The sequence below is a fragment of the Eucyclogobius newberryi genome, unplaced genomic scaffold (assembly GCF_026437365.1).
Source record: "Eucyclogobius newberryi isolate DKJ021-1_F unplaced genomic scaffold, fEucNew1.0.hap1 SCAF_175, whole genome shotgun sequence".
NCBI lineage: Eukaryota > Metazoa > Chordata > Actinopteri > Gobiiformes > Gobiidae > Eucyclogobius > Eucyclogobius newberryi.
The window spans coordinates 162,884-190,516 of NW_027315807.1; the positions used below are offsets into that span (position 1 = coordinate 162,884).

At 41.6% G+C, this 27,633-nt stretch overlaps 1 protein-coding gene across 2 annotated transcripts; it reads right to left on the reverse strand.

The window, feature by feature from the left end:
- Positions 1-1,702: 1,702 nt before the first annotated feature.
- LOC140363686 (homer protein homolog 1-like) lies at positions 1,703-27,096 on the reverse strand. 2 transcript variants are annotated; one of them, XM_072450295.1, is made up of 4 exons: positions 26,937-27,096; positions 18,749-18,856; positions 18,592-18,672; positions 1,703-1,965 (listed from the first exon to the last, which is right to left on the reverse strand). In XM_072450295.1, exons 1-4 carry the CDS (start codon positions 27,078-27,080, stop codon positions 1,780-1,782), a joined length of 519 nt encoding a protein of 172 aa, XP_072306396.1. In that variant the 5' UTR covers positions 27,081-27,096; the 3' UTR covers positions 1,703-1,779. The 2 variants fall into 2 exon arrangements, with proteins under 2 accessions (XP_072306396.1, XP_072306394.1); XM_072450293.1 differs by having other exon boundaries at positions 18,592-18,684.
- Between the last annotated feature and the right edge of the window lie 537 nt (positions 27,097-27,633).

Here is a 27,633-nt window from a genome sequence, read left to right on the forward strand (position 1 = left end):
AACCCAAGTTAAGAACCACTGATCTAGATTGAAAATTGCAAACATGAAAACATTTTGCAGACAAAAAGCATACGTTTTTAATCACCATTTTAAGACAGCGGTAGAAAATGGATGGATGGATGGATTTTAAGACATTTTTCTTAGATATTAGATCATTTCTTAAAAACACAGAAGAGGCTCTGCATGTAATTGAGTGTGGGTTTAATCCTAAACCCAAAACTAATACAACTGTTTGTATTAAACAAGACAAAATCTTGTAAAACTGTTTACAAGATTGCTTTGATGATGTGTCTGAAATGTCACAGAAAAGTGATGGTGAGGATGGCACAGCCAGACACAGCTCCAGTTTGGCCTGGTGATGGTGACAGCCCTGAGATGTGCTAGTAAAGGCAGGAGTATGCACACCACCCCAGAGCTGGTGGGAGCCTCCCAGAAATGTGATTCTTCTTGGACTCATCGGCAAAAGGCCTTGCGTCTAGCATCAATACGACAACAAACGGACTTCTCCTCATGTTAACGAATTGATGCTTTAATCCGATACAATTAGACATCTTTGTGTGCATGTAAACACCTTACTCCGATAGAAATCGGCGTTGAAAAGCTCTGATTGAGACACCCAGATTATGCGGTTGTGTTCGGTTTCCTCGTAGCATGTTTAAACCTTAGTCGCACTGAAACTAGACAAGGCTTGTGCACATGCTCCACGGCCCACGCTGACGGAAGCCGGTCACGACACGATACTCTGCACAACTGGCCAGCTTATAGAGAACAATGGCGGTTCTCAACTTGAGTGGAATTGGTGCACGCACAGTCACTTCCTGAGGGCTCAGAACACCTTCCATCAGTCCACAAAGTTTATCGAATGACCTGCGCGTCATTTGGAAATTATTTTTCCATTTAGTGTCGTAAAACTCCTTCATCACGACCCTCTCCCACCATGGGGGAATGTTGGGGCGTATTAGTCCGCTGAAACAACGCATATCGCCACCTAGTGTTAGAAGGACGACACGTTCTTGTCAGGAATTCGACTTTCTCGTCTGCATGTATTCTTGGACAAAGACAGAGTTTCATCAAGACGTCAAAACCGAATGTTATAAAAAAAACTTTTTTTCATAATCATGTAAACACACTGAGTGATTTAAATCAATTGTGCTTCCCAGGTTCACATGCAATTAGACTTTTTTTTTTTTTTTTTAATCAGACTAGGCCAGTTATCAGTTTTTTTTCCTGTGCATGTAAATGTAGTGACTGGATTGGTAGTCAACAAGCACAAAGAGTTACCAACAGAGCCTGACAGGAGGAACATTTATTTTGACCTTATTTATCATATTTCAACAGGCATTTTTTGCATTTTCAAGCAGTAAAGAACAAAGGTATGCGGTCCATGAGCAGGAGGGACTTGTTGCCTGTAATGTACCAGACTGTCAAACTGCAACTGCCTACAACTGTTTATATTGACAAACAGGTTTTATAAAAAGATGATGTTCAAGCACCAGTACATTTTTGGCACTTCTCCCTCTACCACAGCACCCTGAGAGCCAGTTTTACAATGTAACAGCAGCTCATCACTTCCCTTCGAGTTCAAACATTGCATGTTGATAAAGCGACATGAGATTTAACATACAGCCATGAGGCAAAAATAGAATTTGTTAGTCTTAGTAGTAGTAGTAGTAGTAATAGTAGTAGTAGTAGTCGCAGTCGCAGTAGTAGTAGCAGTAGTAGTAGTAGTAGTAGTAGTAGTAGTAGTAGTAGTAGTAGTAGTAGTATTCCACACGGGTCTTATTTACTGATGAGCTTGAACAGGCTCTGGCGCAGATCGTTCAGGTCAAAGATTTTGATGTCCAGGATCTCGATGGCCCTCTGCACCTCACCGTCCATGCGGTCGCGCTCATCCAGGGAGTTACTGAGACTCTGCTCAGAGTTCTGAACACGCCGCTCCAGCTCTGCATTGCGCATCTCCATCTCCTACAGGATAGAGGTAAGAGATAAAACAAACTATCTTCCTGTCTTTGACCTATATAGGGGTGGACAATATGTTAAAAGAATTATGTCACAATAAACCCACGCAAAGCAAAAGACGCAATTGTGTATGTGAGTGTGTGTTTGTGTGTGTATGTGTGTGCATATGTATGTGTGAGTGCATGTATGTGTGAGTGCATGCATGGGTGGGCACATGTGTGCATGGGTGCGTGTGTGTGCGCATATATGTGCATGAGGATGAGAATTGTTTCAATGTAAGTTGATGATCGATGATACAGTGTTGAGCTTGTTCTTTCTCTCAAATTTGGATGATGTATTATATGTCATTTGTAATAGGCTGGACCTGGAATAGTCCCTTCACTTGAGAGGGAGTTCATAACAAATTCCACCTGTCACTCACTCAACATATTTCCCTCTCTCTCTTCCTATTGGATAGCCTCTGTCATGCTCTGCGTTTGAGCATAAAAAGGCAATAAAGAGGCAATATAATCAAAATAAAGTAATTCAATCAAACCTTGCTACTGCCCAGGAAAACGCATCAAGTTACTTATGCGTTACCGATTGTCATTTTAAAATAGATGGACAAATCTGGGCAAAACATTCATTTTCTGACGGATCGACGGCAGTGCATGCAGCTGGGGACTGTCTCAGACACTCAGACTTATAGTCTGAGCACAGGAACTCCACAGGGCTGTGTACTTTCTCTGTGCTCTGCTCCCTGTACACAAACTGCTGCACCTCCAGCCACGACTCCGTAAAATGTATCAAGTTTGCGGACGACACCGCCCTCATTGGGCTCATCTCAGAAGGGGATGAGTCTGTCTACAGGAGGGAGGTGGACCGGCAGGTGTCATGGTGCAGCAGTAACAACCTGGAGTTCAACGCCCAGAAGACGGTGGAGTAGATCATGGACTTCAGGAAAGTCAAAGCCCCCCTATCATAGATTCCCCCACCTCCACTGTGAACTCCCTCCGCTTTCTCTGCACCATCATCACCCAGGACCTGAAGTGGAAGCTCGCCATCAGCTCCCTCATCAAGAAGGCCCAGCAGAAGTTGTACTTCCTGCGGCAGCTGAGGAAAGCCAAGCTGACAGCGAAGATGATGGTCCAGTTCTACACGGCCATCATTGAGTCCATCCTCACCTCCTCCATCACCGTGTTGAGCCACAGCCAGGGACAAACAGAGATTGCAGCGCATTGTGTACATATTAAGCCTATTTTTTATTTTCATTTGTAGTGTTATTTTTTTTATCTGATAGCTTATTGTTATTCTTTAAATTGTTCCTATTTTACTTTTTATTTATTGTTTTATGTTGCACCAAATGACCAAGACAAGTTCCTATGTCTGTGACTTTTGTTTCGCTGACAATGGCAATAAATCCTTTCTGATTCTGATTCTGATTTTGATAGTTTCATTCATTTGACTTTGAAGCCTTACATATAGAATAAGAGTACATTTTACACGGTTTTGTCAAATTTTAAACAAATTCTTAGAAGTCTTGTATTTTATATAATATATATATATATATATATATATATATATATATATATATATATATATATATATATATATATATATATATATATATATATATATATATATATATATATATATATATATATGTGCACGGTGGCAAAGGCGGTTAGCGCTCTTGCCTCCCAAGAAGGAGATCGTGGGTTCGATTCCCGGACTAGACCAACATCACATGATCTCTCTGGGTGGAGTCTGCATGTTCTCCCCGTGTTACCGTGGGTTCTCTCCGGGTTCTCCGGCTTCCTCCCACCGTCCAAAGACACACATGCATGTGTTAGGTAAAAATTGGTGACTCTAAATTGGCCCTAGTGAATGAATGTGAACGTGAACTGTCTGTAATGTCTGTGTCTCTGTGTTGGCCCTGCGACAAGTTGGCCACTGTCCCGGGTGTACCCCGCCTAAGGCCCGAAGTCACTGGGTTAGGCTCCAGTCACCCGCGACCCCGAAAGGGAACAAGCGGTAGAAAATGGATGGATGGATGGATATATAATATATATATATATATATACACTCAACGGCCACTTTTATAGGTACACCTGTCCAACTGCTCATTAATGCAAATTTCTAATCAGCCAATCACATGACAACAACTCAATGCATTTAGGCATGTAGACTTGGTCAAGACGATCTGCTGCAGTTCAAACCGAGCATCAGAACGGGGAAGAAAGGTGCTTTAAGTGACTTTGAACGTGGCATGGTTGTTGGTGCCACACGGGCTGGTCTGAGTATTTCAGAAACTGCTGATCTATTGGGATTTTCACACACAGCCATCTCTAGGGTTTACAGAGAATGGGCCGAAAAAGAGAAAATATCCAGTGAGCGGCAGTTCTGTGGGCGCAAATGCCTTGTTGATGTCAGAGGTCAGAGGAGAATGGCCAGACTGGTTTGAGCTAATAGATAGATACAACAGTAACTCAAATAACCACTCGTTACAACCGAGGTCTGCAGAAGAGCATCTCTGAACACACAACACGTCCAACTTTGAGGAGGATGAGCTACAGCAGCAGAAGACCACACCGGGTGCCACTCCTGTCAGCTAAGAACAGGAAACTTAGGCTACAATTCGCACAAGCTCACGAAAATTGGACAATAGAAGATTGGAAAAAGGTTGCCTGGTCTGATGAGTCGATTTCTGCTGCGACAATTGGATGGTAGGGTCAGAATTTGGCGTAAACTACATGAAAGCATGGATCCATCCTGCTTTATATCAGCGGTTCAAGCTGCTGGTAGTGGTGCAAATCCGAGAAATCTGCAGCAACTGCTGATGCTATCATGCCAATATGGAACAACCTCTATGAGAAATGTTTCCAGTACCTGGTTGAATCAATGCCACGAAGGATTAAGGCAGTTTTCATGGCAAAAGGGGGTCCAACCCGGTACCCGGCAAGGTGTACCTAATGAAGTGGCCGGTGAGTGTATATTTCAGGTTCTGGCGCAGATGTGAAGAACTACTACGCCGTTCTGCACAACAATTGCCTTTAAAATGTTTGTTTCACTCACAAAACCCCAAAAGACGAGGACCAAGACACTATGAGAGATGAGTAAACATGGAAAAAAAACAAGGAAGGTAAAGCTTCAGTAGCTAAACAATCAAAGCTGATGACTGTAACCTCAGCGGGAAACAGACCCTCTCAGGGTCAAGCTATTGATGCCAATGTTAAAGTGGCTACTGCTTATTTTAATTAATATGGTCAAAACAATTGGTTGTCATAGTGTTGTTAATGTAACCAAATTGAAGATGGTATTTACATTAAAAATATATATATATATATTTTGAACATGTCAATATTTGGTACAGAAGCCTTTGATTACAATAACAGAGGTCAAACAAATGTTTCCTGTAGTTCTTGCACACACTGCAGCAGGGATTTTGTTCCACTCCTCCAAACATATCTTCTCTACAAGTACATAGATCTAAAGTTCAGACATGGCAAAATCAAAAACAGTCTGCATAGCTATCGACTTATCAAGGAGGCTATGCGTGGTGAGATTTAGACTCCCTTATGCATTTTTAAGCACTGTGTACATAAGGAGAATTGGCCAATTTTTTACCCCCCCTCCTCTCTCCTAGATGCGTACATACTAAATGGAAGGCCCCGTAGACTTCTTTGAGTTTGAGTTGAACCACTGACGGATAGATACTTTTGAAGAGATTTGTTTTTCAAAATATTTATGTCCTTTGCTGTCGATGCAACTGACGCTCCGAGTGCAAACTGTGCATCGAAAACTATGTTTCTCTGCGATGATACAAGGACTGTGTCCACTCTGTTTTAAATGATGACTTATACCTGGCCACACCACTAAACTTGGTCTTTTTCAGCGGAACAGGTTCACAGCTTCTCCAGTCGTTGCTACTATCGCTGTCCCGCTGAAATGCCGCTTGTGATTGTTGTGACCTGCTAGTTTCATGTCAGCAGGTAGATCTACGGTGGTCTGTTGGAAGCGTTCACATTTCATGACGATAGTGACAGTGCTGGACGCAATCGGGAAGGGCATTTTTTTTTTAAATGTACCGAATTTAAATATATTTTTTAGCCTGAGAAAAGGCCATCAGCGCGTAAGCTTGAGAGAGTCAGGTCATAGATGCACAAGAGTTGACAGGTATGAGTCTGCAGTGCATTGTGAACTTCAGTCCAATAATTTTGAGCAGCAGGACAGTCTCAAAAACATGTGATAGTGGTTAGCCTCCTGGCTGCCCCAGTTAGCAGTTCTTTGTGAATGAGCACTTTGGGTATTTTTTTTAATTTAAACACATAAAACATAAAAACAGTGAAAAAGAGACACGACCAGAGAGAGAGCAGGCACAAACTAAAAACAGAAGACATCCAACCAATAATTAAAAAAATAAAAACGTCCCATTTAGTCCAAAAGTCTGTTAAATGTATATATCATGTTACAGATGTTCTGTACTTTCCGCTCTAAAAGGCGCACTTAAAAGCCTTTGATTTCCTCAAAAACCATCAGTGTGCTTTATAATCCAGTGCGCTTAATATATATGGATTTATTAGGCCCGAGCGCCACAAGCTGGCGAGAGGCCTATTAATCTCGTAAGGCCGTGCGAAGCACGGCTGCGAAAGTGCGCACGTAGTGCGCACGAAATCGAGCGCGAAGCGCTCGCCCACTTCCAAACACTCACTAACGCACTCCTCCACTCATGCACGCCCCGTGCATACTAATTAGTTGTAGGAAAATGGAACATTACCGTTGTAAACGGGCGAAGCCCGTGCAAAAGTTCGCACTAAACGAGCACTTTACATTGGGATGACGACCGCGAAGCGGTCGTCATCCCCATATAAAGCACTCATTTGCGCTAAGTAGCTCACGAATACGTTCCCCATCTCTTGCATGTTCCGTGCATATAAGCATGTAATGCAAAAATTGAACATTATTACTGTATAGAGGGCCAAAAACACAAAGTGGGCGGAGCCCACTCAAAATTATCGAAAGTACCCGTCAGTGACCAGGGACCCACACCATGAGGTAGGAAAGCGCGAGCGCTTTCCGAAAATGTATAGTTTATGATATTTGAAAAATGGGAAACATTGTTTTCGCATCGGAATATTATTAGGCCCGAGCCCCAGCAGGGCGGAGGGCCTATTGCTCCCGCAACGCTGCCGAAGGCAGCGTTGCAACTGTCTGACCAAACATGCGGGCGCAGCCCGCATGTTTGGTGCCCCGTCGCCCCTGGCAAGTACAGTGAACTAGCCCATGCCGAAGGCATGGATCATGCATACTTACTCCTGCTATGACAGAAATAGGGTTACGCCCATTCACAAATTGTTGACAACAGCAGCGCGAAGCGCTGCATTCCTCCAAAAACCCTCCTGGCATCGTCCTGTACGCGAGAATCCATGCCGCAGGCATGGGCCATGCTTGTATCTGCTCAAATCAATGGAAGTCTATGGGGAGTGGGCGGGGCATCCCGACGGAATGGGGAGTGACGAGCGCGTAAGCGCTCGTAATGATGATTCCACCCCATGGCGGCATGGGGAAGGCTTAGAGCTTTCAAACGATGTATAATTTGTTGTTATAGTGGAAACGGCTATATTGTTTTTGCTAAAAATATTATTATTTTTATTTTTCTTGTTCTTCTGCTTTTTGAGCTCTAATTTGACCCCCTGAACATGCTCAAAAACTCACCAAACTTTGCCCAAAATTCAGAATCGGCGAAAAATTTGATTTTTTCTGGGCCATTTTTTTTTTCGTTAAAAAATAGCGCGACAGCGCCACCGACAAAAGTCAAAATACATTGCGCCTATGGGAGACGCCCCGAGGTCAACTTTGTCGTAAAGCTACGAAATTCGGGACACGCATTCCTCTCGTGAGGACAAAAAAAAAATATTATTGTGGCCACGCCCCCAGACTTACCCTATGGCCGCCATCTTCCTTTGAAAATGAAAACAAGCTGAGTTAGCCATTTTGTTTACGTCAAACTTTGACGAACTCCTCCTAGGGCGTTTTGCCCACCGACTTCAAAATCGGCGTACGTCCTCTGGACAAGTGGGACATCTAAAGTTATCCAATTTTTTGAGATACCTTTTACGGTCTGTGTGCGGCGCAGCCGCAAAGTTGGACAACTTATTTTGGAATATTGCAGATCTAAAAATTGTTCCCATTTGATCAAAACCAGTCCGATTAGGACCAAATTTGAATCAGTTGTTAAACTTTCTAGTTTGGACCAGTTTAGGCTGACAAAATTGAAATGGGCGCGATAGCGCCCCCTACAGAGTGACCTTTAAATTAACATTGAAGGTCAAAAATTAGTTTTACCAAAATTGTCTAAACTTTACCCAAAATTCTACTTTGCCGTCCCAATCACAAAAGCCAATCACAAAAATGCCTAATTTTTTACGGCGTAGTCGTAGCGATGACAGAAACCTCCCATGTTATCCCTATGGGAAAACCACAAAATCTCTCAAATTACCACATTTTTATGTTTTACACTTTAACGAAGTCCTCCTAGTGCGTTTTGCCCACCAACCTCAAAATTGGTGTACGTCCTCTAGACAAGTGGGGCATCTAAAGTTATCCAAATTTTAAGGATAACTTTTACGGTCTCTGTGCGACGGAGCCGCAAACGTTTCCCAGAATTCTGACTATTTGGCCTTCAGAGTGGTCTATAAACAATAGAGTTTTTCCAAATGACATGATATTTTGAACAAAATTCTAATTTGCCATCCTGATCATAAAAGTATGAGAGCCAAAGTCATATTTTGTACGGCGTAACCGTAGCGTTGACAGAAACATCCCATGTTATCCTTATGGGAAAATCGTAGAATCGCTCAAATCACCACATTTTTACGCTTCACACTTTAATGAACTCCTCCTAGGGCGATTGTCCGATCAAGTTCATATTTGGAGAATATCATCTACACAAGCGGGGCATCAAAACTTATCCATATTTTGATTCTAAGTGCTACGGTCTCTGTGTGGCGGACCCGCAAATATATGTCAGAAATGGGAAAACAGCGAAATCTCTAAAATGACCACATTTTTACGCTTCACACTTTAACGAACTCCTCCTAGGGCGATTGCCCGATCAAGCTCATATTTGGGGAAAATCATCTACACAAACGGGGCATCAAAAGTTAGTCATATTTTGATTTTAAGTGGTACGGTCTCTGTGCCGTGGAGCTGCAAATATACTGTCACAAATGGGAAAAACGCCAAATCCTTGAAATGTTCACATTTACGCTTCACACTTTAACAAACTCCTCCGTGGGCAATAGCTCGATCAAGCTTTACTTTGGGAAATATCATTTACACAAGCGCGGCATCAAAAGTTATCCATATTTTTATTCCAAGTGCTAAGGTCTCTGTGCGGCGGCGCAGCAAATTTGACTGACACTTGTGTTGATTTGCACTGGATTGGCCATGTCCAATGTGTCCCCGTCTGTCAAGTTCTTTTTTAATTCAACACACAATAAGGGCGCCATCTTTATCAAGTCGAAAGCGCAGAGTCGGAAGGCCGGCGGCCCGCGAGGGCCGTTGGATGCCGCTTGCGGCTTTAATTCTTTCTTTCTTTCTTTCTTTCTTTCTTTCTTCTTCTCGGGACCAACCCCCCTATTTTTCACCCAGTGAACATTGACGAAAAGTCACAAAAATTTGCACACCTCTAAAAATCGTGCCTCTCTACATTCTGGCTATTTCCCTTTTCTAAAATAAAAAAAATTGGCGCGTCAGCGCCACCAAATGTACCAAAAATGCATTGAGAGATGGGAAATGACCCAAAAAAAATCTGATCGTAGAATCATGAAATTTGGCGCAGAGGTAGATGGTGACAAGAGAAGTAAAAAATATTATTACGGCAATGCCGTCCGCCCAACCAAATGTCGGCCATATTGCTTCAAAAATGGCTAAACATGACTTCGGAGTTTTTCCAAACGTCGTACTTTTACGAACTCCTCCCAGGGCGTTGGCCCTAAAAAGCTGAAATTTGGTGAAAATGCTACTGAGGAGTGGGACATCAAAAGTTATCCAAATTACATTGATACCTCTCACGGTCTCTGAGCGGCGAAGCCGCAAACTGTAGCTAGAATTTCAGAAATCTCCCATATTTAAAATTTCTGCCGTTTGCGCAGATAAAGTCCGAATTGCGTCAAATTAGAATCAGTTGTTAAACTCTTTGCCCTAAACCTACTTGAAGTGAAATAAATTCATTTGGCGCCACAGCGCCCCCTACAGATTTTATATGGAGGTTAAATGTTTAGTTTTGCGAAATTATATGAAATTTGACACACAACTCAATTTTAGCATCCCCATCAAAAAAGTCAATGACTCATGTCATAATTGTTATGGCGTTGCCGTAACGATGACCGAAACCTTTCATGTTTACACTTTAGACTTTCACAAACTCCTCCCAGGGCGTCAGCCCTATTAACCTGAAATTTGGTGAGACTCATCTTCAAGACCATCAAAAGTTATCCACATTTTCATTCAAAGAGTCACGGTGTCTGTGCGGCAAAGCCGCACATTTTGCCAAGAATTCAAAATAAAATAGCTTTTTGATGGTAAAACAAAGGGGAGAAGATGTGACAGCGTCACAGATTCAGCAGTAGGCGTAATAAAAGGACAATTGGGGCGCGTTAGCGCCCCCTCCTCTTGCGGCGTGGCGGCGGTGTGGCGGCGGCGTGGCGAGGGCCGATCATTGCCGCTTGCGGCTATATTTCTGGTTGTTCTTACCTCGAAGCAATTTTGTGTGGTACAGTTGTATAAAGAAGACTCGGAACACGAGAGACTCAGAAGCACGTCTACGGTACTCATTAACCGGAAGTCCCAACATGTATGCAAAGCATTTTGGGGACAATAGTCTACCGCTACACACTGTGCTCGCGGCACTCTGTCAAAATGTAAACTACATTATACGTCAGGAATCATGCGGACACATAAATAAAGCACCCCAAATTAAGGACCCCAAGATGGCTTCTACCAACAGACCATGGATCTATTATATTATTGCAAGAGACACGCTTACAACGCAGACTTTAAACTCTGGGCTCAAGTATCAGTCCCAACTGTGGTCGTCCTGTACTCGTCCAAGAATCCAGTTTCCATCTCGACATCCACGGTCCCGGGGGGAGTGTCGGTCGTCTTCCTCAGAGTAGGGGGGACCCACCCTATCCTCGGGACGACTGGATGAGGTTGCGTCGATGGGAGTCTCTGATGAGGGTGTGGTACAAGATGTTCCTCTCAGGGAACTAGGACCTTTCCTCAGGGCCACCAGGTACTGGAATCCCCTCCCACGCAGGCGAGACTGCAGTACCGACAGTGTAAGAGGGACCTCCCTCGCTGAGGCGGTAGAGGTAGCGCGGCAGGGACCACGGCGCTCTCTCGAGCCGGTTTAACCTTGGAGACATGAAACGTGGGGTAATCCCGCCTTGATATCGCCTTACCAGCACCGGATTGATGATCTCCTGGATCTCGAACAGACCGATGAAGCGAGGAGACAGAAACCTTGGCTGAGTCCATCTCCACGGTCCCTCTCCCTCGGCCTTGACGAACAGGGAGTTTTCCAGGAGACGTTGGAGGACCTTCTGGACGTGATGCACATGCTCCCCTTTGGAACGCGAGAAGATCAGAATATCATCAAGCCATCCAAAAACGAACCTGTTGAGCATGTCCCTGAGCACGTCGTTGACTAGGGCCTGGAAGACAGCAGGGGCATTGGTGAGGCTGAAAGGCATCACCAGGTGCTCGTAGTAACCGGTGGGGGTGGTGAAAGCAGCCTTCCACTCGTCCCCTTCGCAGGTTTCCGGACCAGGTGATAGGCATTGCGCAGTTCAAGCTTGGTGAAAATGGTGGCACCCTCTAGGAGCTCGAAAGCTGAGGAGATGAGAGGCAGGGGGTACCGGTTCTGGATGGCGAGGTAATTTAAGCCACGATAATCAATGCAAGGGCAGATGTCTTGTCTTTCTTCTCCACAAAGAAAAAAACGGCTTCAGCCGGAGACGATGAGGGGCGGACGATGCCTGCCGCTAGGCCATCGTTGATATATGATTCCATCACCTCCCTCTTAGTCATGTGGCAGATGTGGGGGAAGGGAGGTTGCCTTGGCCTTCCTTAAGACCTCCCTGAAGTCCAGATACTCAGTCGGGACCCCCAGCACATCGGTTGAAGAACTGGTCCCGGAAGAAGGTTGTGGTGCGGTGACTTGCTTGAGGCCAACCTGGTGACAAGATGGACTCCACCCAGTAGTCCAATCAAGGTGTGGATTGTGACGTTGGAGCCAAGGAAACCCCAAGAGGAGGTGACGTGGAGAGTGCAGGATGTGAAATTATCGGGTTTCATGATGGTTCCCGGAAACTATAATTCGTATGGGTGTTGTCAAGTGAGTCAAAGTTCCCAGAAGTCGGCCATCCAGAGCATTGGTGGAGACGGGAGCTGGCAGGGGAATCCGACACCCAGCTGCAGAGATAGGTTATAATCCATAATGTTGGCATCAGAGCCAGAGTCAATGAGGGGGGTGAGGGTCTGGGACCCTCCAGGCAGTAGCAGGCAGACCTGGCAAAGGGATTGTTGGCTGGGGAAGGAGCTAGATGTATGACACCAGGAACGAAATTAGTTTGTCCTTACTGTAGTCGGTGAGCCCCCACAGAAATGCGTCGCACTGGGTAGCCTGGTTCGAGCACTGAACAAGACCCTTGGTTTGGACCCAGAAATCCTCCAGAAGTGTCCAGACCTTGGGAAGCTTCTCCAAATACTTTGCGGAGCTCGGCGGCAAAGGTGAGCAGACTATGCGGTTATGTAATTGCACTGAAACTAGACAAGGCTTGTGCTCATGCTCCACGACCCACGCTGACGTATGACCCCAGAACTAAACCATACAAGGAAGCCGGTCGCTTACAAGGAAGAACACAACAGCAGGGTTAGCCTGCACTTTATCTGCACAATAACTAACGCGAACATTAGGGCATAATTAAGACAACATTTTTGTTAACTATTATTATTCTAACTTCTGGAAGCAACCTTAGTTGTTTTTGTAGATCAGCATAAATATTTGTACATCTAAGAAAAATATAAGCCACGAGAATAAATTTGAATGCGACGAGTCGCTAGTGTAAGCTAATAGCGAGATCTGCTGGAGGAAGAAAGACTCGAGCTATCCACCAGGACCAGGTTGGCTTTGGACTGAATCTTCGCCAAGTGATCTGCCCCAGTGCCTCAGAACACTTGCTCTGGTGGTGGTCGGAATCTTTGCTGGTACACAGCTGAGACTGCTCTAAAGCTCCTGCTGCTCCTTTCCACGGATCTGTCACTCAGGAAACATCCAACACAGCCCTGCCTTCCCCCTTTGACTCATGTGTTTGAAAACCCAATTTTATGCTGTTGCTTGTTAATCTTACCTGTTGGGAAACTGTGCATTCAACCCTGCTGATTGAATTACTTGATAAATAAACCACACAAAATTATTCTGGTTTCTGGATTTTATGGCTATAGTATGAGTCACTAAACCTCCCTCTTCAGATTAAACGAGCAGCGATTTTGAAACGTGTATTTAGCACCTATTGTTACTCTGGTTCCCAGCCTTAAGATATACTGCCAAATAACTCTCCTATATCATCAAATTAAACATTTCCATTTGAGAATCTACACCTATAAAAGTCCTGTTTGTCCAAGCCATAGAATCCTTTCAACACCTCAAAGCTCTTCAGATGATTCCCCTTTCAATCTGGTAAAAGATCTTTATACCTTTTGTTCCTAAATCTTTAGTCTGATCTGTTAGGTGTTAAATTTTGATCGTAGGCCAACCAATTTAAGATTTTAACATCACATTTAGTTTGTATGTTTTGACTAGCTCATTCCATGTTGTATGAATACAATTCACCCAGGGGTTCTCCACCTCCCCCAAATTTGGGGAAGTCTGTCATCTGCCAGTAAGGCCTGCACAGTGAAACCCCGGCACAACATTAATCTAAATATTTTTCCATTGAGCTTCATATTCTGGATCACACCAGTACAACAACGCTCTGATTTGAGCTGAAATAAAGTAATTTGTCAGACAAGGTAAACCTCAAAACTCCTTTTCTTCTGAAAATGGTATAGTTTTAAATCAGATTCAAGGTTACCTGCCTTGTCAAACCAATCTTGAGATTGTTTTATTCCACTCAACAAAACAGCTTGTTGGGGATGCAAATTCGGAGAGTCTTGAATAGATAAAGAAATCTCTTTTTGGCTTGGAGGTGACCTGCAGACAAGATGGCTAGATGAGTTGCTCTTGCCGAATAAACCCCATTTGTTTCGGAGAATCCACTGTTTTGTAGTTTGGTGGCTTGGTAAAGTTACTTGAAACTGTGTGTTAGCGCCTCATCAAAATGGCAATCTAATTGGAAGTAAAGTGAACCACCAAGAACCAGAAAATGTGGACGAGAAGTTGAACCCGAAGACAGCCTTGGCCTCAATGCTCAATCCCGCACTGGAATCCGAGCGGCTTTTCACTAAAATGCAATTTCTTGATAGTAAACTAGAGCTTCTTAAAGCGGACATTGCAAAAAACACTAGTAACATTAAGAAACTGAAAGCAGATCAAATGGGCATCAGTGACCATGTTTACAGAGCTTGAAGACAAAGAGCGAAGAGACACTATACGTACCTCCAATCTCCCTGAAAATATTGACAGTGAATATTGATTGATATTATTGAAGGTAGGCGCTACCTCCTGTCCTTGCTCCCGAAGTGGTTCCCCACTATCTCCGATAAAAATATAGAGATGATGAGGACTCATCGCCTTGGATCAGAGAGGGGGTATCTCTATGTCTAATCTTATCTTTTGGTCCTATTGGTGGGAGTGGCTGGAGTGGGAAAGAGAGCTGTGGCTAAAGAGTACACAGGTGTCTCCAAATAAATATATAATGCATACTATTACTGTCAAAGTGTTAAGTGTTGAGTGTGCCCTGTCTTGCTCAGATACTATGACTAAGTTGTCTATTGCAAGTTGGAATATTAGCGGCCTCAATAGGCAAACCAAATAATCAGTGTGTTTAGATTGGTTAAAAAGAAATAATATTGAGCTGGCATTTGTACAAAAAACTTCAAATCGGCAGAAACATTTAGACTGGCAAACCAGTACAATACAGAAGTATTACACCGCATCAGCGGCAAGTTATAACTCAAGAAGTTATGGAGTTTTGATACTCCTTGAAAGGGATTTATTTGTATCAATAACTGGAAGTTTTGAGAGTGAGGACGGACGAATAACTTAAGACCAATTAAGACCAATTTTAGTGGGAAAATGTTATTATTATACAGTGAATATTTTATTCAAAAAAGATTCACTGCTCCCAATCAGCCCCATTTAAACCCTCATGCAGTTGGCTCGGCCGCTTCAGTCTATGCTGCAATCGTAAGTTCACTGTGGCTCATGAGGTCCTTCTTTGATCCTTCGGCTCGGAAGAGCGTACGTCCACTGCAACGGCCGACACGCCGCCTGCGCATGGGTCTGCGGCATGGTGCCGGGGCTGGCCGGGTGTCCTAAGCAGAATGCTTGGTGCCACCATGCTCCCAACCAACTTTGAACTTAAACATAAAAAATAAAAAAAAGTAATTTTTTAAAAATTAACTTCATCTTATAAATATTTTATAATTCACAATGCAAAGTGAGATTTGGGGGCCTCCACCAAGAAGTTTTCAACAAAACTCAATTATTTTTCTGTATTCTCGTCTATTTTAGATGCAATATTAATTCATACAATATTAGCAACTCTTTACTGAGGGACCCAATAGTCCCAAAATATCCTTGCTCCGCTCTTGCGTCTCCCAAAGCCTTCTCCTGCTTTTCAGAAGAACAGATCAAGGCTCTAGAAAGTACTACAGGCTGCAATTATTCACACTTTATGTTGCATTTAAGAAATCAGGATTTATACATTTGTAAGAAACTGAACCACTTTTCACTTCTCTTTCTATGGAGAGAGCGATGTGACATTTGAGTTCTAGTTCGTATTGTAATACAGACTATGCCTACAGTAGGGTCACCGTTAAATTGCAAAAGGATCAGTGCAAGCTGCTGCACAAGCCTGCCTGGTCAAGCTGGTGGCGCCCTTTGGAGTGCTTGATGCCCTACGCACTGTGCGTACCGTGCGTAATGGTACGGTCCGGTCCTTCCTCTTTCTCTCTTGAAACCGCCCACTCCAGGCCCCCTCTATGTAGGCCATACACACCAATGCACGCTAACATTTCCCCACATTTCGGCGCTAAGTTCCCGCAAGGCTCGTGTCAGGCTTGTGTCCCTCATCCTCCTCTGGTTTTGGGGGTTATTAACAAGGCCATGGTCCTCTTACACCTATGCCCTAGCTGTACGTTTGTCCTGAACCGCCTTCATCCTGGCAACCCAATACTCTCTGCACCCCTAGTAAGTCATTGCTGCTCTCAGCAAATACTGGTGGTTGTTCTAGCTACCAGTATTCAGTAGCTAGAACCACCAAGTATCAAGTTTATGTTAGAGCTGCAGAATATATCGCATTTGAATACAAATTGCTATTTGAATTTACACAATTTCTATTTAAATATTCAGTCTTTTTTATGAAACTTAAGCCCTGTAGTTTTGACGTTCACAAACATGTTCTGTTTGTGAGACTGGGAAAGGACATGCAGCAAATTGTCAGAGCCATGATGGCTGTTTGCATTGCAGGTATGTGCGTTATGGACTTGACGAGTGACACATAAACATGTTCTTGAATAAATGTTATTGCTGCTAATATTTTAGTTTTTCCTCAAACACAATTGCTCCATGTTTAAAAGATGCATCCACCATCCACCATTCAAGTTCACAAACTTAATGGTTCAAAAAGAAATGAGAAAAAATAAGAAAAAGCCTAAACTACAGACCTATTTCAAATCTTCCTTTTGTCTCTAAAATCCTTGAAAAAGTTGTAGTTAAACAGCTTTGTCGCCACCTACAGGACAATAATTTATTTGAAGTTTTCCAGTCAGGATTCAGAGCCCACCACAGCACTGAAACTGCATTAGTTAAAGTCACAAATGATTTGTTATTAGCTGCTGATGATGGACTGGTCTCAACCCTCAGCTGGTTTAAATATCATTTATCTGATAGTTACCAATTTGTTAATGGAAACCAGAGCTCCTCATCTTGCTCTAAAGTAACTTACCATGCCACAGTGATCAGTACTCGGTCCAATTCTGTTTACTCTTTATATGCTGCCGTTAAGCAAGATTATCAGAAAGCATGGCATTAACTTCCGCTGCTATGCAGATGAAACCCAGCTGTATTTATCCATGAAACCCGATCAGAGCGATCAAGTAGACAGACTTAGTGCTTGTGCGAAGGAGATAAAAACCTGGATGACACTTAACTATCTGCTTCTTAACCCTGAAAAAACCGAGGTCATTGTGCTTGGCCCTAAGCATCTACGAGACGCTCAATCTGAGCAGATAGTCACACTGGACAATGTCAGTGTAGCCTCCAGTTCTACTGTAAGAAACCTCGGAGTCTTATTTGACCAGGAGCTCTCATTTAAAGCTCATATAAATCAAGCCTGTAAAACAGCCTATTTCCATTTGCGCAACATAGCCAAAATCAGAAGAATCCTGCCTAAAAGTGATGCTGAAAAACTTATCCATGCATTTGTAACGACTAGATTAGACTACTGTAACTCCCTGCTCGCAGCGTGTCCTAAAAGCTCCATAAAAACTTTCAACTGGTTCAAAATGCAGCAGCAAGATTACTAACAGGAACTAAAAGAAGAGAACACATTACGCCGGTGCTCAAGTCCCTCCACTGGCTCCCTGTCGAGTTTAGAATACAATTTTAAATTCTACTCCTGACCTACAAAGCCATAAATGACATGGCCCCATCCTACCTCAAAGATGCTATAGTACCATATCAACCAAACAGAGCTCTTCGCTCTCACAATGCTGGCCTTCTGGTGGTCCCAAGAGTCTCTAAAAGCACAGTAGGAGGTAGAACGTTTAGCTACCAAGCTCCTGTGTTATGGAATCAGCTCCCGGTCCATGTTAAATATGCTGACACATTCTCTTCATTTAAGACCAGGCTTAAAACGTTCCTCTTTGAAATCGCTAATTGTCAGGCCAGTTAGGAACAGAAATATAAACTCAGTTTCAGCAACACTGCCCTAGGAGAAACTATGCTGGGGGAAGTATAGCAGCTTGAGCACTATCCTCTTCTTCTGACTTATTCTATCAAACAATATTTAATATTTAATTCCACTTGCAAACTGTTCACTGCCTTTTCTTTTTCTCACTCCTGAGGACCTGTGGACCCAGATGCTCCTCTCCTGGTGAAGTGGTCCCTACCCCGTATGGACGGTCCCTCATCTGCCTGAAGAGTGGGTCCAGCTCGTAGATTTTCCTGGCAGAGAAGGGTCTAAGGACAGAGGACTCTGGAACATCGTCCCTCGCCACCGCAGACAATGCTTGATTCACTTTTCACTGTGGCCCTCAGAGGCAACTGTTGTAGTGATTTTGGGCGTTACAAAAATAAATTTAATTGAATTGAATCGAAATAGCAAATAGAATCACCATTATACTAGTTCTCAAAGTTTTGCTGCTCTAGTATATATGCTCAGAATAAAGAAGTCTTATGGTAAATGCAGTGCAGTGATTTACCTGTAGCCTGTGAATGGCTTGGTCTCGGTCATGTTCAATGTCATGGTACTCTGTCTTCTTACTCTGCAAAATGTGGATCTCCTGAAACAGGGCCTGTGTAGTTAGATTTATGACTGTGAGAGGATGTTTCACAAATGTTACACAGACTGGTCCTGACCTTGTCCTTGGCCTTGAGCAGAGCCTCCAGCTCCCCCAGAGACTGGGTCAGCTCATCCTTCAGGAGGTCACTGGGACCATGGCCTCCATGGGCCTCCAGATCAGCCACCTACAACATACAGCTATTATTATGTAAAAATGGCTTTGTTTTGATGTCAAATACTTTTTTTAAACATGAGTCAAATCAACTTTTCAAGGGTGTAACATGATCTAATATGGTATAATATGAATGCATCTGGTCCGGACTTCTAGTTTTGGCTTCGGTATGGACCAGGGGTCGACAACCTCTTTAGCTTACCGCTCTTTAGCGCCCTCCTTGTGGTTCCCTGGAGCTTTTTCCAAAATTTATGAAAATAGAACTAGATCGGGGGATTTGTTGTTTTACTATGGTTTCTGTAGGACAAACATGATGCAAATATTCTTAACGTTTTCCAATGCTGTAACATTTTTTAGAATAAATATTAAATTTCAAAATTTCTGTCAACAAAGATTTGCGTCGCTCGTTTCAGCGTGACGCACGTGGGCGGCGCAGGTGGCTGTTGTAAACAAACCGTAAAGGAAGAAATTATGACAACAGAGGAAGAAGGAACCGAATCATGTGCTTTCATTGCCAAAGCAGAAGGATTGCTTGCATGTTTCATTTGTCATGTCAAGTTGTCAAATAACAAAAAGAGTCATTTGGAAAGACATTTGGAATGACATGAAGGATTCGCCGCAAAGACAATGAAGGAAAGAGACATTAATTCAGCTCAAGAACAAACTCAAGTGCCTGTGATGAGTTGTGTGACGTGATCAATATCGAACAGGCAGCTCTGTTATGAAGGTATGTGAACTTTGACAGGCCGACTTTGAAGAAATGATCAAATATATAATTACAGGCTGTGTTCAATTCCACTGTTGCCCAGATATGGGGGGAAAGAGAAGATGATTGTATTGTTAGTGAGGTTTGAAGAAGACTGCGTTTTTGCTTTTTTCTAATCATCAAAATAAAAATGACACAAAAAATCTCATTTCTTTTGTAATGTATTTCTATATTTTCATCAATGCAACAAAACATAATACATTGACATTGTAATGAAAGTTAAACTTTGAGCACCAAATATGGCCGACTTTGAAGAAATGATCAAATATATAATTACAGGCTGTGTTCAATTCCACTGTTGCCCAGATATGGGGGGAAAGAGAAGATGATTGTATTGTTAGTGAGGTTTGAAGAGGACTGCGTTTTTGCTTTTTTCTAATCATCAAAATAAAAATGACACAAAAAATCTAATTTCTTTTGTTATGTATTTCTATATTTTCATCAATTTAACAAAACACAATACATTGACGTTGTAATGGAAGTTAAACTTAGAGCACCAAATATGGTATAACAGTGTAGTCACGTGGTGCGTCACTCTCTCCAGGGCGTGCTGCAGGGAAAATAAACATTTAATCAGGAATTCTCATGTATATCTCATCATATGTATTTGTAGCATTGTCATTTTGATAGTAGGCTCACATAGCTAATATACACTTACAGCCTTTATTCCCTTCATATATGGCTTATATAAGGCTTTTAATTTTTTGCAGCTCCAGACAGATTTGTGTTTAGTTTTTTTGGTCCGATTTGACTCTTTGAACATCAAAGGTTGCCGACCCCTGGTATAGACCAAAGCCATAGTTCTACAGTAGGTGTAGGGAGATAATGAAGCTAACTGTTGAATAAACTGTAGCAGCCAGGAGAAAAAGCACTATCAGGTGTTTTGGGTCATGTTAAAATATTGGACAAGAAGAGTTCAAAAAAGCGCTGCGACTTTTTTTGACACTCAGTTTTTAGTCTATGCCTCAAAACTCCTGCCATGGACACAGTGAATAAATATACCTTTGGAACGTACTTTTGGCCATCACAAAGAAATTAATGACACAGACCACACTGATAATCAAAGACTGAACTGACATAGTGACAAACATTTGACTAATGGACTTAATTTAAAAATGGACACATTTGAAAGACTGTGGAACAGACAGGACTCCTATTTTCATTCAAATGTGTGATTTTGTTTTGTGATTTTCAGTTTAGAGCCACTTCTTTTCTTTTTCTTTTGCTCTATGGTCATATTCTGTTCTGTGTTTTATCTTTACTTTTCATAAAAAGAAATGCATTTGGTCCTTATCAAATTAAAAACTTAAGTGTATTACATTTAGACCAAGTAAGTAATTTATTGTTTTAAATTTGGTAATGTGCCCATATTTCACAGGGATGAATTACATTAACTTTTTGAATGTTATTGCATCTTACTTGCATCATATTGTAAGTCCTGCATTTCACATAAATCGAATTATTTGCTGGCTTCCATAAAAAAGGGAACACATCCCTCAGAACAAAAAAAGGCTCCGCTTAGATCCACAGTTGAGATGTTGAAAATATACTGTTGTAAAATCCTATCTCGCAGTGTCTCATGCAAGTCCAGACCAGTTCAACTTCCCACTTTCTTGTGTCAACAAGAAATTTTACACTTGAACTCTGCTTGTGCATGAGTGTAGAGCAACAGAAGGAGGAGGAGGCAAATAATGACCATACTCCTTGGTGATTTCTCAGTTTTCTAAGTGGGGCATGGAAAGTAGGATACGGCTGTCCTACAAACCTCTCTCCATCTCGCACAACCCCAGAGACGTGAGCCATTTTCTGCCACCTGGACCTTGCTTGCAGTAGAGTGAATATATGGAAAACTCCAGTCCTCCATAAATGAAATAATGTGATCAATAAGCAGCGTAGAGGAGATCAATAGTGAGCAAGGCTAGGAACTTTCATGTGCATTTACTGTCGTACTCTCACACAATAATGTCACATTCATGAGCATATAACTGATGTAAATAGAGTGTTTATTTTACCATTATTATTAGTATTATTTTGTCTTACGCTAGCTGTTTTTATTTTATTTTATCTTTATTTTTTCCCCTCCATTCCTTATTAAGAAATGAGAGGTTCTGTCTATAGGAGTTTTTGTTTATAAGAGTTTTTGTTTATAATAAGAGTTCTTCTATTAAGAGTGTTTTTTAAACTTCCTATAAGTTATCTGTCCTTTTCCTCTGTATCTACATGCGTAGACATGTGTGGACAATAAAGGAATATCTTATCTTAACTTGCTTTGGTGATTTGGTGCAACATACAACAATGAACAATATATGATAAATCAAATAAATTATAACGTAATTTTATTTGTATTTATTTTTGTCATATTTTCCTTTTTTGCCATTATTATTATAATTTATTACTATTATTAGGCCCAATCCAAAGGACAAGAATCGTCCCAGCGAAGAATTTATCAAAATTGTATCCCGGAAATGGCCGGAAAAATGCAAAAATCAAGTAGTAAACAAAAACAAATATGCGAATATGAGTGTTATAAAAAAATATAACTCAGAGCTCTAATTTTGAGCAAAGACCCCATGAAAAAAATATTGAAAGACGGCTCAGTAGCGATTAACATGGGGCCAATGGGAGCACCTTGTTGTACTTTTGTCATCTCTGCCTACCGTTTTCATCATAACTGTTGCGTATCTCTGGCATGAGATGTCCTATTTTCCAGCACAGATACACATTATGTGCAAAAGGATGAGCTGAAGGCAAGGATATACAATAAATAGCTACACAGAGCCCCCTTGAACATTTAAACGTCCAAACATTTACTTTGACGTAGACAACTTAAATTAGGCACAGACATCCTTCTTACCATTCTGAAAAAAAAAAGTCAATGACAGCATATCCCTATCTGCAACAATATTACCATGGCAACCTGACAATTTTTTCAGACTATAAGTTGCACCAGAGTATAAGTCGAACCAGCCAAAAAATGCATAATACAGAAGAAAAAACATATATAAGTTGCACTGGAGTATGAAATGCAGTTGCAAGTGTGAAAATAACAAATATCACATATAAGTCGCTCCGGAGTATATGTATATAAGTATATATATAAGTCGCACCCCAACTATGAAAACTATGAAAAAAGATGCGACCTATAGGTCCGGAAAATACAGGTATTGTCATTGACTTACATGGGTTTTGGTTTACAAGCATTTGAAAGAACAAGATGGACCTTTATTTAAATTTAAGGTCGTGGCTGGAGAGCCGCGGCGCGGTCAAATTGCCGCGCAGTTTCAGGGGCCGCGGCATTTCCCTTATAGCCCGTTATAGCCTCATGGCTAACCCTAACCCTAACCCTAACCCTAACCCTAACCCTAACCCTAACCCTAACCCTAACCCTAACCTTAACCTTAACCTTAACCTTAACCTTAACCTTAACCCTAACCCTAACCTTAACCCTAACCCTAACCTTAACCCTAACCCTAACCCTAACCCTAACCCTAACCCTAACCTTAACCCTAACCTTATCCCGGCGCGGTCTAAAACGGCGCTAAAACGCGGTCAAATAGCAGCGCAGTTTCAGGAGCCGCGGCGCGCGGCCGGCACAAAAATAACATGGCAGTTTCGGCCGCGCGCCGCGGCACTGCAGACACTCCTTAAATTTAAATATACCATATTTTGTTTTTTAGTCTATGTTCATTAGACCCGAGTGCCACTGATGGAATAAAATGTGAATAAAGCATAGGTTTTATCATTTGCATCAATATATAACTATGAAAGTATAACCACATATAAGTGTTTTTATATTGGTCATTGCAGTAAAAGATTGTCAGAGCGGCTCCTTCTGTTTAGGCAAAAGATATATGCTGTTTAAACCTTGCCATGATAAGAAGCCGATGTTAATGTCTAGACAAGGACTTGTGAAAACTAACATTGTGTGTGTTTATCTTGGGACCTTGTGAATTTTGATCCTTGACTGCTAAACTCTCAACCAATAAACTGAGGAGAGATGCGGAGAAAGCTCAGAGATGTTTTGCGACGGGCTGAATAAGACCTCTCCAACATTCCTATTATTTCCATAAGGCCGTGTGAGTACCCGATGCAGGAAAGCATTGTTAGTTTGTTATGTTTTCCAAAAACGATATTATGATATTTGAAAAATTGAAACATTGTTTTTGCATTTGAATATTATCATTTTTCTTTCTTCTTGTTGGGACAACCCCTTTACTTTTCACTCAGTGAACATTGACAAAAAGACCCAATGTACAAAAAATGCATTGCAAGATAGGCAATAGCCAAAAACAAATCTGATCGTTGAATCATGAAATTTGGCGCTGACGTAAATAATGGCAAGGGAAATAGAAAATATTATTACAGCAACGCCCATCCTCCCAACCAAATGTAGGCCATATTGGATAAAAAATTTGCTAAGCACCACTCATCAGTTTTGCCAAATGTTGCACTTTTACAAACTCTTCCTAGGGTGTTCGCCCAAAAAGCTGAAATTTGGTGAAAATGGTTTTGAGGAGTGGGGCATCAAAAGTTATCTAATTTATGTTGATACCTTGCACGGTCTCTGTGCTGCAAAGCTGCAAAATGTAGCAACATTTTCAGACATTGTCCAAATTGCGTCAACTTTGAATCAGTTTGTTTACACGTACACTTTCTATAAGTTATCTGTTCTTTTACTTCTGTACCAACTTGCGTTGCAACACCAAAATTTCCCCATTGTGTGGACAAATAAAGGCTTATCTTATCTTATCTTACATTAGTTCTACTAACTTACTAATTTATTATTTATAGATTTACCAGTACTTTGTGAGTTTAAGACATTTAATGTTGGCTGAACAATCGCCACAATCAAGGGTTCCCTCAGAGGGGTTTACAATCAGATTTATAACTTTAGTAAATACAAGCTGCAGAACGAAGCGTGGAACAGTTTTGTCCCATAAGCAGCCATCCTTCTGAACTGGGACTTTTTGAGCAAACGTGTATATTTGACTGTTTGTCATGTTATTGTCATTATTGTATTGATGCCAAACCTGAAAATTGCTGCACTATGAATCTACCTACTGGTACAAATAAAGTCATCTGAACGGAATTACTGATTACTGATTTATTAAAGTAAACATACTTCTATTAAAGGTTGAATAGAGGATTTTGGGCGATTAATCAGTGTCTCTTTTCCTCGTGGCGTGGAAATCACGACACTAGAGATGCGATGCAATCCGGTCGCACTAATAAACAAACGCACGTGTAGCAGCAGAGCTGTTGCATAATCATGCACGAGGTGTTTTAAAAAAATAAAAATAAAATAGGACGAACAGTTGCTGATTTCGCAAATCGGCAAACAATCTTCTATTCAACCTATAATAGTTCCTTTGACCAATAAAAAAATTATATCTTTATCTTTGTGTTCAAAACTCTGTTCAAAAGCTATTCTGCTTGAGGTCAATATGGCTACTCCCCTGTTATAACCAAATTTAGTTACTGTTATAACCAAATTTAACTTTTTATTGTCGTTTAAATGAGTTTCTTGTAGTTGTATAATATCACATTTTCTTTTCTCATCTTTTTTACTATATTTGACTGCTTAATTGGACTCAATATGTCATTAAAATTTAAAGATGTTGAAATAATTATTGTATTTTTGGCTCGAGCATGGAATGGAATTCATTCATTCCATGGAATGGAATGCGAAGAGACTTTGTTCTCGCCTGGTTTCTTCTTATTATTCATGGTCATTTTGCCACAACTCAGGCATTTTTGACCCCCTGAACATCGATGAAAAGTCACATATGGGGGACATAGACGCGATTGGCTCGGCCTGAACTCGAATAAAATGGAGGTTGCGAGAACGCCCGTCGCAACAGAGCCACGTAGTTCAAAAAAGAAAAAACATGAAACTCTTAATCTTTGGCCTAGGGACATGAAACTTGGAACAGTGATAGAGCTACCTTTGACGAGTAAAACACACCTGGCATTATCGCTGTATGATAAACAGTAAGTCAGCCATGTTGAATCAAAGTGGCGCTGCCACGTTTGACTTTATTTCTTTCATAATCGTACTTGTCCTAGGTTTTTTGTCCGATCGACCTCAAAACAACACTTTTTCCATCTAGAGACATTGAAATGTAATAAAAATTTAAAAAATAATAATTTGATTTTCTTTTCAGTCTTTATTTTCCGCCTAACACGCCCTCAAAAAAGGCTTAATTTCCTGTTTTTTCAAGGACAAGTCACGCCTAATGGAATTGATCTGCGGAGCTCATATTTCACTCACTAATGTGTTTTTATGGTCTGATTGGAAATAGTTAATACCCATGTAACAAATTTACTCTATAGCGCCCCCTACCCATTGTGTGAAAAACTCAACATTGTCTAATTTGTTTGAAACTCATGACAGAGTGTCCTGCAGGGGGTGACACTCATGGTCCAGCATAGATGTGAATCTAGCCAGGAATTCTGCTCCTGGTCTCCTCTGGAGCAGCACCAGGTACTGCTCCTCGGGAGCAGACCAGGTGCGGGCGGAGGCAAGGCTAGTTAGCTTAGTTGTAGCATGTCTAGTCTGGTTCTCTGGGGTGTTATTGTTGTTCAGTTTCCTGAAAATAAGCGTCCAGGCTCATTATATGTATGTAAGAAATATTGACTTGCCCCAGGTGAACTTGTAATATAGACGGATAGATCCAACAGATTTAACCGCAGCTCAAAAAACCCGACTTAGCCATTAACTTAGACTGCATTTCCTCTTCATTCCGGGAGATTTTGACTTCCAGGTTTATGGCTAAAATAATGTCTCTCATTGTTGAAATGAGAGACACCTGGCCTCATCCAGGTCACGACATTTGTAATTATTATTATACAACCACGTCAGTGTAATCCCTCATTCATCCAGATGTAGTCATCTGTACACTGTTTTAGAAAAACAAGACGTTTCGACTCTCATCCAAAAGTCATTCTCAATCTACAGCCAATCACAGGGTGGTTATCGGGCCAAGAAGATTAGTTTCAGGGGAAACTGTACTACAAATAGATGAACAGGAGATGCTATTATCAGGAGGTTCCGCACGGTGAACAGCTCAGAGTACGGACAGCTCAGAGTAGGATAAATAAATATCCAAGTTCTCAGACAAGATCTGCCAATCGAGAATTACTCTTGGATGAGAGTCGAAATGGCTTCTTTTTCTAAAACAGTGTCCAGATGACTACAACTGAATCTTTTTCAACAATTGTACAACAATAATAAAATCTATCAAAAGCAAACTACAAATTACTCTCCTATTTCTCGGGTGGTAAGAATACAATGTGTTTGAAAAATGAAAAATGACATGTGACCAACCTGTTCCCGAAGCCTCTCAGTCTCCTCTTGGTAGGCTGCTAGCTGTTTCTTCCATTGCTCCACATTAGCGTTTGCTTCATGCAGTGCTGCCACCAGCTTGGAGTTACTGTCCTGCAGAGAGAAGAGCTCTGCTTCCAGGTTCATCTCACAGATTGACCTGGACAAATGAAACACGCAAACATTCTTTTGTGAAGTATTTAGCTATATAATCCAGAAATAAATAAAAACTATGTGGCAGTTAAGCTCAAGGATCACAAAGACCTATGTTTTCCATTTGTTTGATGTCTGTTACTATGTCAGTTCAGTTCAGCACCCCAGATTCATGTGTTTTTAAATTAAATATGTGAACTGAACAAATCATTGAGGCAATAAAATAATAATCAAAGCTTTTTTGATCACATCACATAGGGTATGGACATTTCTGGTTTGGTCAAATATAATGGAACATCATCTGTGTGGCTGGCAATTTTATGTTTTATGTTACAACCCATCTAATTGTAACACCGTGAATTGTTTTCGATTGTCTAATAAATTGGCCCAATGGTTCCAAGTACAAAGCACACAGGAGGGGAGACCAGGCACAGCCCTGCCTCACCCCACTTTCCAGAGTCAGTGGATTTGTCAGATAACAATTGGTTTTAATTTGTGATGTTGGACCATCGTAAAGAGCACCAATATTTTTTGTATAATTAAATTA

Coding starts and splice junctions, on each gene's coding strand:
- LOC140363686 (XM_072450293.1), bottom strand. CDS start 27,080: ATGAACCTGGAAGCAGAGCTCTTCTCTCTGCAGGACAGTAACTCCAAG. Junction 18,685..18,748: donor TGCTCAAGGCCAAGGACAAG/GTCAGGACCAGT, acceptor CTAACTACACAG/GCCCTGTTTCAGGAGATCCA. Junction 1,966..18,591: donor AAGCCATTCACAGGCTACAG/GTAAATCACTGC, acceptor TCTATCCTGTAG/GAGATGGAGATGCGCAATGC.